Here is a 14846-nt window from a genome sequence, read left to right as displayed (position 1 = left end):
TTTTTTTCTTTCTAGCACAGAGCAAAGATCCTCTTTAAAATTATTCTTATTAAAACACTAGTGTATGCCATCACCAATATATCATTAATCATGACTGTATAACTCTCAGTATCTGTTTTGTTTCTGTTTTAATGTAGCTCTGTGAAGCAGAAAATAAGTACAAAATTTTGGAGAAGGAGTTCCAGCAGTACAAGGAACAGCAAAGTAGCAAGCCAGAAATCCAGCTGCAGTCGGAAATAAACCTTCTCACTTTAGAAAAGGTATCTTGTTTTTTCAGTCTCTAAAAGCTACTGCAACAGTCCATTGGTGAGGGAGATGCAGAATGATCTTGCATGAACCTGGTTGATAGGTCTATTTTGTTCTATTTTTACTTTTTCCAACAGTTTCCTCAAGCAAAATATTCATAGATAAGGCTAAAAGTGGCATTATTTCTGTAGAGGAAGCTGTCACGTTAGAGACCAAGTCAGAAGAAACAAGCTTATGTAAATGAATTGCTATTGTCATGATTTCTACTTTGGACTTTGAGTATTCCATTCATAAAATTAAATGAAGAGGTGCAATCTCTTGTGAAGGTTAATTTACACTGCTATTTCTTTGTGTGCTGTTTTCTTTTTTAATATTTTTGGACAGAGGTCGTGTTCCTTACTGTCACAAGTTGATTTCTTTATATCCGATGCATATAGATATTCAAAGCAAAAAATATTCTGTACACAGATACAGGCTGGAATTTTTGAGAATTTTGGGTCAAATTGTTGACAGAATCTTCTGGGAAAAAAAAAAACAGATATAAAAGACTCTTGGTTATGTAGCTAGTCTGCATGTCATTTTATGGTTGAATGGCTTCTAAAATGCTAGCAAATGATCAAAATGTTTCCTTGTACAGACATAAAATTTTTAACTAAAATATTTTGCTAAATTTCTTATTTTTGCTTTTTAAAAAAATCTTCATAAATGTAGTGTTAAATGGCTTTTTTCCAGTGAAAAGAAAATATCATTGTCTCAGATTTTTGATAGAAATGCTTCATTTTTCAGGAAACCCTGCTCTGTACTTTATATCTGTTTTCATTTCATGAGATTTTTAATTTCATTTTTAATACTGGAATTTTTTTTATAATACTTTTAATCCTGGAATATTTTTGCAAAGTGCAGCAAATTATTTTTCGTAGAGCTTAAGAAGTTTTTTAGATTTATGACTTAGTAAGATCAGAGATACCCACTATATGTGTAGACTTTAAAAAAAGAAAAGGTCTGAACAGAGATGTGTTTCAGAGAAAAGAATGTAACACATCTTCCATCAGCTCCAGGAAAAAAGAAAAAAAAATTATACACCTTTTAAAGGCAACATTTGTCTATCAGCATTCTTGTTAAATTAAAGTTCATAATCTTAAACAGAAAAAAAAAAAAAAGAGGGTGTGGGGGGTGGAGAGAGGAGATTATTAATTTGAGAATCTTAAATTTAAAAGGTTACATCAGTAGATTTAGTGCTAAAAACTAATCTTTTCCTTTTTGTATAGATGACTATCCAATAAAAATAAGGCTATGTTTTAAACAAGAAAATGTTCATGTGCCATAATATTTATGTTACATTATATAACAGCTTTAGATGATGTTGTATGCTACACTACATAAACACTTTTCTTAAACCATACCCTTTGTATATATACAGCTTTCAGTGATTGTTACTGCTGTTATTGCTTCAGCTGATATGATTTTAATTGCTTTTAGGTTGAACTTGAAAGAAAGTTGGAGTCAGCTACCAAGTCAAAGCTCCACTACAAACAACAGTGGGCCAGGGCTTTGAAAGAACTTGCAAGGTTAAAGCAGGTATGCAGGTTGCTTTCTTTCAGTATACAACACAATGAAGTTAATGCCGTGTTGGAAGCTATTTACGGTTACTACTAATTACTGGCAGCTTTCCTCATGTTAGTGCTATGTTCATCTTCATTAAATTCAAGCTCTGAGCTACATTTCTATTTGGAAAAACAAGAATAGCAAAACCCATCTGAGTTTGACGTTACATTCAGCAAGGAGCATAATTCAGGTCAGCAAAGAAGGTTGGTTTAGCTGAAAGCAGGCATGGTTTAAAAAAGAAACATTCTATCTCATTCCCAGTGACTTCAGCCAGCACTTCCAGAGAAAGTGCTTTGACCATCCTGGCTGTCTTGGTCAGTAACAGTCCTAACGATTCCCACTTTTAACAGAAATGAAGAGTAAAGATTAAAACCAAAAATAGAAGCAATGATTTAAGAGTTGGTGAATGCTGTGATGTTATATAAAATTGGAGGAAATAGAAAGGAAACAGAGGGTGAAAACTTTTACTCCTGCTGTTGGAAATCCTAATCTCTGAAACTACAGTGGCATGGTTCTTTTTACTTGTTGTTTTGACAGTGCTTTTGTACACATATTTACTGTCATACATGTGCAACTTAACAATACTCTGCTCAAACTTGCAGTAGTAACAGCTTTGTCCTCACTGAAGATGAGGACTGTAGATGCTCACTGTAGATGCTTTTGTCTTCTTGTGCTTGCCTTTTTCATGAATTACAGTAAACATAAGCTAAGCTGTGATACGTAGGAGTGACAAAGCATGTTCATTGGCTGTGACAAATTAATAAATCATTACTCACTGTTACTAACCAGGGACAGGGACACAGATCTAAGCCTAAAGAATTCAAGTTTAGTAACAGGCTTTTACTATGTCTCTTGATACTTTTTTCCTCAAAGAATTATAGTCCCTACTTCATTCTTTTTCTCAGAACTTTTGTCTTCTGGAGAGCAAGGAAAGAGTCTCACTTCTTCTCATTAATAGTTGCATCTGTTTTACTTTGAAGACAGTAAACATGCTGTGTAATTGCTATTAAAAATTCATATTTGTTTATTGTCTTTAAATTAGTCCTTTTTTGCCTATTGAGTCATGAATTTTCCTTTCCAGTTTCTGAAATAGCTGTTCTTGGCAAGATGATAGAAGAAGAATAAATCTCATCTTTCTGATTAAGATTTCTTGAATTGCCATGAAATGTTTAGGATATTTTTTTCTTAATGCCATGTTTAAAAATCCCTGCAGAATAAAGGAAAATGTTGTTGCTTGCCAGATTAAAACTGACTGTATATCATCGTCATTAAGATTTTATTGTAAGTTTTATCACAGTGGACACGATGATCTGAATTTAGTAATATGTGGATGGTTTCAGCTGACCCCATTCCTAAAAATCTGAACCAAAAAACAAGCTTTCATATACCATGAATTATTCTTCTTAAAACTTCTATACTAAAGAACAAACCCTTTAAAAGTGGTTTCTTATGTTTTTATATTCCCATGCTTCAACTTATACTTAGTCTATTGATAAAGGATTTAAGTGTATTTGGAGAGCCAAATAAAAGTTAAAGCGGGGCTGATCAAAAACCATTTACTGTGCTTTAAATATAAATTTGGAAAGTGTTGCTTCAGGAATTCTAGATCTGCTTTAGTTCAGATGATTTGTGCAATTGCACATAGTTTGACCAATTTCTTGTTTAAATTGGATTAGTACCATGTTAATTTTGCATTGCCTCTGGTGAATAGCCACAGGGCTGTAATCTGTGCCAGTAATTTGTCACACCAAAGCTCTCTAGAGAACTATACAAAACATTTGTGTAGTGAGGATTAGACGCTGAAAGCCATATCTTAGATTGTTAATAAATGTTAATGACAAAACCCAGCTGGTAAGTCTTGGAAATGAGATCTAATGCTTTGTGCCTATTGCCAAAAAAATGTTTAAATAGAGATTTCCATTACTCAAAGGTGACCTAGTACAGTCAATTTGTGAATTAAAGAAGCATAATTCTACAGGCTAAGCATTTAGTAAAATGCTGTCCTGATTTGCAACCATAAAAGTCAATGTTTCTTTAATTAAAAAGTTTCCTTTTACTTGGGAACTAGTTGTTAGCACAAATTTCTGATGTCTTTACATTTTGGACAATAAGATATGTACTGCATAGGCTTTTTTAAAAAAAAAGTGTTGAACTGTCAACAGAATATGCTCTGAGCTTCTCCATGTGCAGTGTTTTAAATGTTAAAAAACACTGCACTATATTAAAAACATTGTACTGGTGGTAACAGCAACAACAAAAAACCTCAAGCACATGTACACGTGTGTATATACGTAACCTGTGCTTAACAGAATAGAAGGCAGTTGAATTTAAGCACAGTTTGTAATGCTGAGTGAAAATAGATTTCACCTGAATGTAACCTAGCTTCTTTATTCCTTCTTTGTTACTTCTGTATTAATAGTTATCACACCCCTTTTCAGCTTAGGAGGACACAAAACCAAGTTAGCTACATGGTCCGTGTTTGTGCAGGTAACTTCCATCACTTCTGCAGGTTTCAAAACCTGTCTTTCAATGTTTGTTGGAACCGACACAAACAAAATGTGCCAAGTTTTGTGTGTGCGAGCCCTGTTTGTGAAATTAAACCATTTGTACAAAATTGCAGAGGTCCTAGATTCTAAACTCGCTACCTGTTAAAAAACAAAACCGGAAAAAAAAAACAACCACGGTTTTAAAACAAACACCTAAGCTAGCAGAAGTGTCATTTTCAGCAGCTGGTAGTCTCTGTCATGATTTCAAAGTACATGCATGCATATTCGGTGTTCTGGGAGAAATGCTTTTTCAGTTAAGACTTTTGTTGTTTCTTTGACCTACAGATCTGTTCAAACCAATACTGATGCATTTACTTAAAGCAGTGTGGATCTTATTGGCTGGCTGACATTCACTCTATTTTGTCTAGTCTCCTGCTTATCCACTCAGTAATTAATTTGATTAATTTATGACTAATATAGCAAAGGATGGAATATAAATCTTTGCTTTTTTTTTTTTTTTTTTTTTTTAAAAAAAAAAAAAAAAGAGAAAACAGTTGGAGGTCCAATTCCTGGTTAAAAACTGTGTCTTGAAACCATCCAGGCCCTCCTACTGACTTGTCAGCTCTGGGTTATTTTCAGAAAACTTTATTTGAGTTCTTTAGCTTCAATCGTAAGTTTTCCCACAGACTTGCATGGTATGTGTGAGTGGGAGATTGAATAGTGGCCGCTATTTAGCCATTGTTTAGTCTAGTGTATGTATGTTTACATCTCCCTTTTGGATTTATAGGCAGCCATGGCAAAATAAAGATTGCGCTTCCTTGATTGAAGAGCCTCTTAACCAAAGCACCTGGTGGCTCAGAGGGGTTCTTTTACAGTTTGATTGTAATTGAAATTTTTGTTTTCTTAATGCTGGCTAATTTTTATTTAATGTTGAGTGTTTCTCCAAAACACAATTTAAGCTCCCGCTGTGCCAGCCCTAAAACAATATTCGTGTTCTCAAGGACCGTGCTAGACATGCAAACCAATGAATAAAAGCAGTAAAACAATGAAGTAAACAATCTGATAAATAGTATGTGGCTTTGGTGCACTGTTTGGCTTGACTTTGTTTTTGGGAATCAAAGCGAGGATGGCACAATATCAAAATGATAGTTAGGAAGAGGAGTATTGGTAAATTTTCGTTTTCACTCTTTGGAAAAAAAAAAAGGTAAAAAGTGAAAGGAGTAATAGCATCGTGAAGAGCTAAGAGGGTAATGAAGGAGGAAGTACCTATGCCAATTAAGTATACTGCAAAAATACTTTTCAAATGGTAAAAATTAAAAGCATTTTGCAGATGGTCCTCCTGGTCATCTGTTGTTGCTTTACTTTAGTACTGTGGCTGTTGATACTCAGGTTGTAGTGCAAGAATTAAGTTTGCAAGTGTTCAGAGTTTCTAGTCTTAACTTCTCTCTCTATAGCTGTCATTAGTCCGGCAGATGATGATTCTGTAATGATTCCTTATCTGAAATTTAAATACACAGTCTTCTAGAGATTTGAATTTATGCAGAGTTTCAGTGGTTCTCACTCAGTCTTAAAGCAGCCTGAGTACAATAAGCGATTAGGAATAAATCTGAAATGTTCCCTGATATAGGATATACTGTAAGAGCATATTCTCTCTGGAAGTAGCACAAATGACCACATAAATATTTTGCCATAAGAGCTTTAAATATGTTTATGTGTAAGGTTATGTGCACTGCCATACATGTTTTGCTGTATTCAGTTACATTCTTGTTTTTAAATTAAATGAACACAGAACAGAATGAAGATGTTGCACATGAAGATGTTGGAGTTAGTTTTATTATTACTGTATTAGTACTATTTCATAAATATAATGCCTTTTTAGAAGGTTATGCAGTAAATTCTGCTAAATTCTAAATACTACTGTGAAATAGAATTCAGTTTCTTCTTTGGTTTAAAAAAATGCACAATGAATTATTAAACTGTGACAGCAAAGTAGATGCAGTACCTGAATATCTCTCACAAAGGAGGCAGCACCAGCACTGTGAATAAGGAATTCTTCCTTCTCTCAGGCTGTAGCAAATCTTTTTGGCTGTCTGTGAGCAAGTGCACTGTTACTCACCCTATAACTTCCTGTAGACATTTAAAAGAGTCAAAAACTTGCTTTGGGAAATATATTTCAAATTTATCAGGTATTACAAAGTGCATAACTTAAATTATCTGAAGGATCCATCAGAAATGAACTAGCATAATCCCTGTCACTTGCCTTCATGTCTTAGTTCCTGAGTTGTAACTTAAGCTAAGTGCTACAGAAATATTTCCTCAGAAAATACTGTTGATTTTTTCTATTGAATGTTTCTGGTTTAAGATCGTATTATCCAGGATCACTGCACGACACTTTCTAACATGCCACAGAAATTGCTGTTTTGCAGTATGACAGGACTAAAATCAATCTCATTTCCCTCATTATTCCCAAACAAGAAAGTGGTAAATATTTTGTCGTGCTTACATCGCAGCTGTATTAGTCACATTAAAATTCTAATTGCACTTTCCTAGAAAGAAGCCCCATTCAGTGTTATGGAAACAAAATGTACTGGAAAAATTTTTCTCCTTAATGGAGAAAAAGATAACATGATACTCTATATGTTAACCCTTACTTCCCTACAAATCTAGAGATACTGTCCTGAGCAAAGAATGTACTCTTGAAACTTAGCATAGGACTTTGTTCTGAATATTCAGAGAATATACTTCTTCAAATGTTTACTTCTTTCATATTTTTTTTTCTTTTTGCTATCAGTCTGCTATTGCAGCAGAAAGCTCTGAATCACTGAACTTCCTTGCCACAGAGAGTGAGGTATCAAATTGTAATCATCATTCTGTTTCCAGGCCAACACTGTTGTGTCTTTTCTCTGAAGATGTGACTTGAAGAATATTTTCAAAATCTTACCTTATTAGATGTGCATAACACCCTACAAGCCAAAGGACTGGGTTACAGTGCTTCCATTCAGGATAGTCACATAGTAGATTTGTATGTATTATGTGCTTCATTTTTATCTACTGAAGTAATTAATAGGCAAGGGTGCCACTTTCTCCTGGCCAGTTGATGTCTTGCTGTGCTAATAATGAGTGCTCCTCTGTTTGCATTAGTTTTCCAGTATTTGGTCTTCAGGTTATGTTTGCCTGGCATGTGTTTTAAAAAAAAAAAATAAAAAATTGTCTCCTACAATTACTGAGACTTAAACAAAACAAAAAAACAAAAAAGAAAATGGACAAACTCACATTCATATCTAGCTTCCCATGACAGGAGTTACAGTTTAAAATTGGGTACAATTAGAGCATGAATTTACTGAGGTGAAGAGAAAGTTTTCTTTTCCCAAATAAGTTCAGCCTTTTCTCACAATCTGTAACAATTCACTGGACTGAAACTAATCATATCTACACATCAGCATAGGTAGAAAAGGAGAAAATGACATTAGAAGGCCTCCTTTCTGTAGAAAATCTGCGTTTCTGACTTCATTTAAGAAAATGTCTCATCCTCTGAGTAGCATGGATTTCTTCCTCCACATAAGGCCTTTTGCTTGTGTATTGTGTTCTTACATATCTTTTGGGTGGCCTTCAAGATTCCCAATATTCTCAGATAAAGCCAATAGGAAAACTAAGCTACAAGACAAATGAATTTCAAAAGCAGAATTTGGGTACGCAGGCTGTATGTGTACAGCAGTATGTATTTTCTGGCATGACAAGTTTCTTCAGACTTAATGTCTGACCAGGAAGAGTAGTAGCTGGTCAGCAGGCTGAACTACTGTACAGATGCTTTACCTATAGGGACAGGCAAATCTGTGGATTTGTACAGTGCAACATTTCTTCTGAGGTTAGACATAATTCAGAATTTTAAATTGAGTAGCAGTTTAATGTAGCTTAATGTAGTCTGTTTTGTGCTTTGCTTCAAGTATTAATCTCAATAACTTTTTTCTGAAATCTGGCAGTATTTTAATTTGCTTCGTTTTGAAAAGAACTGCAGGTCTCGTGAAAGCAACACAAACAGTCATGGTTTCCAATAAATAAATATTGATCTGCCTCCATATTTCTGTGCTCAGGACAAGCAGGGAAATCAAATGCACCATCTTCATTATCTAATTTGGTTGTGTTAAATTTCTGTTGCATTGTCTTTATAACAACCCAGTTCAGTGCGTGTGGTGAGCAGCATCTGGTATTACTGCCAGTAAGATCCCTGCCACACTGTGTACTGGAAACTTGGCTTTACTGTCTGAAAGCTACTGCCTGCGTAGAAATGGGTTCCAGTGGTAGATCCTGGATGTTTCTGACGTTTGTATGTCTGTGTATGCTTGTCTTTTTTCCACTCAGTTTAATAAATAAGAGGGAGATGAAGTGGAAGGTGGTTGTTACTCTTTGGTTGCCAGCATCAATTTGATCGATGGATTACATGACCAGTTTGTCTTACAACTTTTGTGTTTGGATTTCTGTACAACTCTTGGATGGATATCTGTTGGCAATAATGATGCCTTACTGTTTTCTGTGCAGATTTATTGGTTTCTGTTATAAAACCTGACTTACTTCGTTCTGAGACTGTACCTCTTCTATGCAGCTAAGTCTTGATGGAAAAGGAAGGACTTTGGTCTTATCTTTCCTAAGTGGCTTTTTTTATACTTCTATCAACTGTAGAAACTCCTTGGCAATATTCCTTCCTGTGGTCTTGATTACTAGTATCTGTTCAGCAAATTGCTCTTTAGTCATTTTGACCCATCTCACTGAAGTAGCAGCTTTTAATATGCCTGAGTGGTATTTTGGATTTAGTAAAAAAAAAAAAAAGCTTTGGTTACGTTCGTCCTGTGATTTCATGTAATCTTGTATGAGTGTTTTCCGTATTTCACTGCTGCTCTCGTTAACAATTAGAGCTTTTGCTCTGATTCCTTGCAAAATGTGGATTTTATTATTATTTAATGGTTATCAGCAAGGAGTTCTGAAGATGCCTATGACCGAGATAGCTGACAACAAGGATTAGATTCTTTTAGAAAGTATTAAGTTGGCTGTATAATGAATATGCTCGTGTCCGTGAAAGAGAATAGTTTTCTGCTGCAGTAATGAGTATAAAACTTTGTATTAACAGTTAAAGAACTGAGATCAGAATGATATCAAAACTAAACAGTAGGCTCATGCTTTATGGTTTGTCTATATGTCTATACTCAGTCTATATACCCTGTCTATACTCAGGGGACGTGCTTTAGTGGGCAGTACTGGCGGTGGATGACTATTGGAGTAGATAATCTTAGAGTTCTTTTCCAACATTAATGATTCTGTGACCCTCTCCTACTTTGTTCTGTGTCACTACAGAATCAACTAGCACTTCACCTCAGGCTTTCTTTTTCATTGACTGTGTAGAGTTAGTAATCAAGGTTGTGTTATCAAAACTGGGAGGAGAACAAGCAGAGAAGTCAGCATAATTGTCATTAAGACATTGCTCAGTGTCCCTGAATGATAGGTGATTCCAACCCTAATTTTTCATCTCTATATACAGTGCTAAAGCAAAAAGCAAACTTAGAACCAAGCAGACTTGCAGAATAGGTAGGTTAGTTGGATTAAATGCACCAAATAAATTATCTAACATTTTGCACAGATCCATAAAACTGTAAAAGGAAACCTTGCCAGAGTTTTAAGTTTTTAAGGTTTATTTATTCAACATAAACTGCAACCTCGGTGATCCATCCTTGAAGTTTTAATGGTAGATATTGCAGGGCCAGTAATGGGAATTTTCTGCAGCTACTTAGCATTTTGTATGTGTAATTCAGTGTATTTTTTATTATTTAATACATACTTTTGTATAATCTGTAATTCAAAATAGCAAAAAAAAAGTAATAATAATATCTGAGAATCTTCAGCAGTTTCACAAATTTTCTATTTACAAGCTTAAGCTAGTGTTTGTAGTCCTCCTACCTTCAAAAAGTGGGTTTGTCCTGCTTTTGCTGCTTCATTAATGGAGAGGTATCTCTGACTGGACTTCAGGTGATCTGCTCTGGATAGGTTTACTGCAGTTGTAACAGCTTTACAATACTGTGGATAACAACAATGAAGACATCTTGTTTAACTTCTGCACTTCTACTAATACTGGGAATTTAACTGTTGTGATTTCATTCCTGAAGTTCTGCTTGTGTTGTTATAATAAGCACTTCCATGTATAACCATGCAGATAACTGGGTTGCTTTTATCCTTTCACACATCAGCGTGAACAAGAAAATGCAATGGCTCGCCTCAAAAAGCAGCAGCAAGAGCTGGAGCACATGAGGCTGTGCTACTTGGCAGCAGAAGAAAAAGAGCTGGGGAAAACAGACCGACAAGAGCTGGAGGATATCAGAAATGAACTTAACAGGTATTAGAACAGTTGTAAGACTCCTCATTTTCCTCTCTTCTTGAACTCTGCCTCTGAATAAGAAAAGGTTTGGTTAAATCATTTATAATTGGCTGTCAGTCCAGTAATAGAATATGTTTTGGTGTCCCTTAGGTAAAGATTGCAAATCTGTAAAATGCTACAGCACTGTACTACAGAAAATCTATGTCAGTATACTTTGGTTTTAATGTTGTCGTCGTTGTAGAACATCAACGTTTTTTGTACGTGTCTATTTTGAACCATCAGGTCTAAAGAAGAACTGTATTATGGGGGAGGCGTGGGGAAAGGCAGATATTTGTCCTTATTTGGGATGCATTAAATTTTTAGATGTAACATTGTCCTCATGGCTGTCAGCATTAATACTGTACATCAAAACCTTGTAATGTGAGTGGCATTTGCAAAATCAAAATAGGAGCTTTGGTGGTAATTATTACTGTTATGCACTCATCTTAAAGAGAAGTACTCTAGCTATCATATTAATACCTCATTTATGTCTTTTTCCCTTAATTTCAATATACACAAGGTAAATTTTCATCTTTTATCAATTTGTTAATTTTACTAATTATTTCAGCAGATGCCTTGTTTTCGTATGAAAAGCAAAGCAGTTTTTAATACACTCATCCTCTCTTCTCTTCCATTTTATCAACATCAGGCTAAAGCAACAAGAAGAGAGAAAGCAATTTCAAGATGCTAGAGATAATTCTGCGTGTAAAGTGGATAGTCTTCATTCTAGAAAATCAAATGAGAACATAGATGATTATCTCTCACGTCTGATGGAGGAGAGGGATACCTTGTTGAGGACAGGAGTGTATAATCATGAAGACCACATTGTAAGTGAACTTGATCGTCAAATCAGAGAGGCTATTGCAAAAAGAAATGCCACTAAATAAAACCATACAAAAAAAAACAGCCTGAATTTGAATAGGCTTACTGATGTTTTTAAACCTTCCTCTTCAAAAATGTGTGGTGATGCATAGGTTTGCACATTGTTAGCTGTTTTTGAAGTCAGTGTCAATATTTGCAGTGCGTGATGTTAAGTGAAGTTGTAAGTTTCAGAGGGGGTGGCTGTTTTTAGTGTTTTTGTACTTCTACACATGCAAATATGTTTATATTCTGAAGTGTTTTCTACAACTCCTTCCACTATTGTGGCAGGGTTTATTTTTAAAATATTTAATAATTGTTCTCAACTTTTTGGTCAGTATTTCAATTCTATTTTTTTTTAACGTTCCTCAACTATACTAGGAAGAAGTGTCATCAGCTTTCTTCCATGATCAAATTCTTAATTTTGTCCCAAAATGCAAAAGTGACAAATGTCACTATTCAATTGACAAGCTAATCAATTTTCACTTCTGCAACTGCAGTGAAAATAGCTATGTTCTACAGTTCATCTTTCTTTTTAGAGGCAGGCATTTAATTGGAAGGGAAGGAGCTCCCAAACCTTGTGAAACTGAAACTGATTGAAATGTTAAGTAACTAGTATGATCATACAGGATGAAATGCCTTTGTCCAAGCAGCTTTGCACATAAGACTGTAAGGGTGAACCCAGCCTTTGTTCATAAATACGTATGCAAATTATGTTTGAGTCATTTAATTCAGAGATTTTTAAACACTTCAGATGCTGGGCACACGCATGATAAGAGCTTTACTAAGTAAAGACATTTTTGTTAATCATAGCCTACTCAGTTTGCAATTCTTTAACGTGTGTTTCAACCCGTGTTTTCTCATTGCTGTTTGTATGATTTATTTGATTGTTGAAGTGTGAAAAGGATAGCCTCAGATAGTTCAAAGCCAGAAGAAAGATCCATGAGAAATGTTAATTTCTGCATAGTAGTTGAAAAAGTTTGTTTTTTCTAGCTTCCATTCTGTTTGAGTAGATTAAAATCATTCACATGGACTTAACTAATTACATAAGCCTACAGCACTGTCTTTTTAATGGGGATTTTTGTCATGTTGCCATGATTCTCAGTTTGAATCTTGGGTACTGAAGAAGCATTAAATATCTCTATTCAGGCAAAGCATAACAGATTCTATGCAAAGCATTTTTTTCTGTGAACTTGCATGGATGCAACTGTACGTGTATTGCCTTTTCATGGTGTAAACCTATGAAACCATACCTATTTTTCATGGTGTAAACCATAGAATAGTGCATCTGACTATGCCTAGTATGGGCCCATTTCCTGATAAGAAAGCCTGGGTGTTAGGCCGCTGAAAGCTTTAATGTAGCTACTTGTACTCTCACACCTACATTTTTTCAAGTGAAGGTACTTGGAAAGATTCTACTCCACTAGTAAAGCAAGTAACACCTTGATGAATCCTGCACAAATCCACGGCATGTAATTTTAATCCTTTATGTTAGTGCTTCTGTTATCACTGATGCATGATCATGCGCTGTTGCATAGTCCTGCATTATTGGAAATGAAGCAGGGGATTCTTCTGTCTTACCAAGAAGACTTTGCAAGACGTTGTTCTTGAAATTGCTTCTTTTACAAGACGTGCAGTTTCTTTTTCCAACACTAGGGGGTCCATCAGACTTACAGATTGCAGAGTGTGTTTAACAGCATTTTCATGACGGGTGATTTTTTAACCGATTCCGTGATTTTTCAGGTGTTACATTACTTAATAAACTCATGTTTTTTAGTATTAAAGACTTTGTGGTTTTTTTTTCTATTTATTTGAACAAAACTTTTCTTATTACTGTAGGTCATATGACAGTCTTTGGTGCTTGGAACCATGAAACTGATCAGTTGACTTTCAAAGTTAATTTCATTTCTTCAATTTCTGATAGTCTCCTCCATGATTTGTACAGGGAACAACAGTCATGAGGTGGTAAAATTTGAAAGAAGCCATACAGATTAATTTTCTTCTAGTAAGTCAGAATATTTAGTAAAATGTACAGTAGGTCAACATTTTTATTATTCTTTTAGGAGGAAAAAATGCCTCAACCTGCTATTTTAAGCTCTTTGGGACCACTTTGTCTCCTAAAAGTTCAGTACTTACAGGATGACAGGCATGTGTGTTACAATGTCTTCCTAATTCCTTAGCAGTTTTTTTGGTCATGCAGCCATTATGCTTCAAGGTCATTATTTGTATTGGGATAAAATAGTGAACAATACTTTGGGCTTTATATTTCAACTCAAATTATGAGGAAAAGGTTGAGGTCTTTCATTCTGAAGTAATCTGGAAATAAATATGTATTCATATTTGTAGTAGTTAGGTATTGCAGACAGCAGTTTGGTACTGCTTTTTTTATATTTTTACATTGGAGTTCTTGGGCTCTTCGTTGCCATGAAGCCATTTTAAACATTATAGTCAATTCAGTGGAAAGATCAAATACCATTTTTATTAAAAATAAAAACAAAAATTATCTTATTTTCTATCATAATCCCTCTTTGTGACAAGAATAAAAACCATTTAAGCTTATTTTAACTTATCCAGCAAAAAAATCCTGCTGGAAATTGTGTATAGCAAAGCAGCAAATCTGCATATAATACCTATTTATGCACCTTCATAAGGAGCATGAACTGAGATTCTGAGAACTGTTACAAGGAAATTGAGCTCTTATTATTAGGCTTTACCAGAAAATTTCTCTAAATTCTTAATTGTTCAAGCAGTGAAATGCATTGTGAAAAAAAATCTTAGAATTATAGAAATAAGAAGAAAGGTTTTCCTCTAAAACTAGTTTAATAAAACATGTAGCTACGAATAGATCTTTCCAGCACGTTGTGTACTTGGGGATGAAACTGTAACTACAATTTCCATACTTCAGCAGTTACCCAACATTTTCAACCCTAGACTTTTCAAAACTGCTGTTGCAGAGAAGCAGCAATATTACATCTGGCACTGAGTTTTCAAGTACTCGTTGCATTGCTCTCCTGCACTGCAATACAAATGCTCTTCTCTTCCATCCACCGAGATAAAACTTAATGCGTGGCTAAAGATGGAAGTCCTTTATCATATCTCGTAAGTGCTACTGAAGTGTTTATAAATACATTGTATATATTTACACAATTATTTATTTTGCTACTACTGTGCCTCAGTGATCGTGACCTGTGTCAAGTCTTGGATAGGAAGCACCAGCTCTGCTAATGTTACAGGCAGAGCTGCAGAAAGGC

At 34.9% G+C, this 14846-nt stretch overlaps 1 protein-coding gene across 4 annotated transcripts in view; it reads left to right on the top strand.

Moving 5' to 3' along the window:
- CEP120 (centrosomal protein 120) overlaps positions 1–13373 on the top strand; it is a 38388-nt gene extending 25015 nt beyond the window's left edge. For all 4 annotated transcript variants that reach the window (XM_048931338.1, XM_048931337.1, XM_048931336.1 and 1 more), the window contains 4 exons: positions 138–260; positions 1726–1824; positions 10571–10716; positions 11387–13373. In XM_048931338.1, coding sequence (XP_048787295.1) covers positions 138–260; positions 1726–1824; positions 10571–10716; positions 11387–11624 — 606 coding nt within the window. In that variant the 3' untranslated portion in view covers positions 11625–13373. The remainder of the gene's footprint in view (positions 1–137; positions 261–1725; positions 1825–10570; positions 10717–11386) is intronic.
- Positions 13374–14846: the final 1473 nt, after the last annotated feature.

Source organism: Lagopus muta, chromosome Z (genome assembly GCF_023343835.1).
Source record: "Lagopus muta isolate bLagMut1 chromosome Z, bLagMut1 primary, whole genome shotgun sequence".
Classification (NCBI taxonomy): Eukaryota; Metazoa; Chordata; class Aves; order Galliformes; family Phasianidae; genus Lagopus; species Lagopus muta.
The sequence above is the reverse complement of the archived record's forward strand: the minus strand, read 5'-3'. Positions and strand labels throughout refer to the sequence as shown.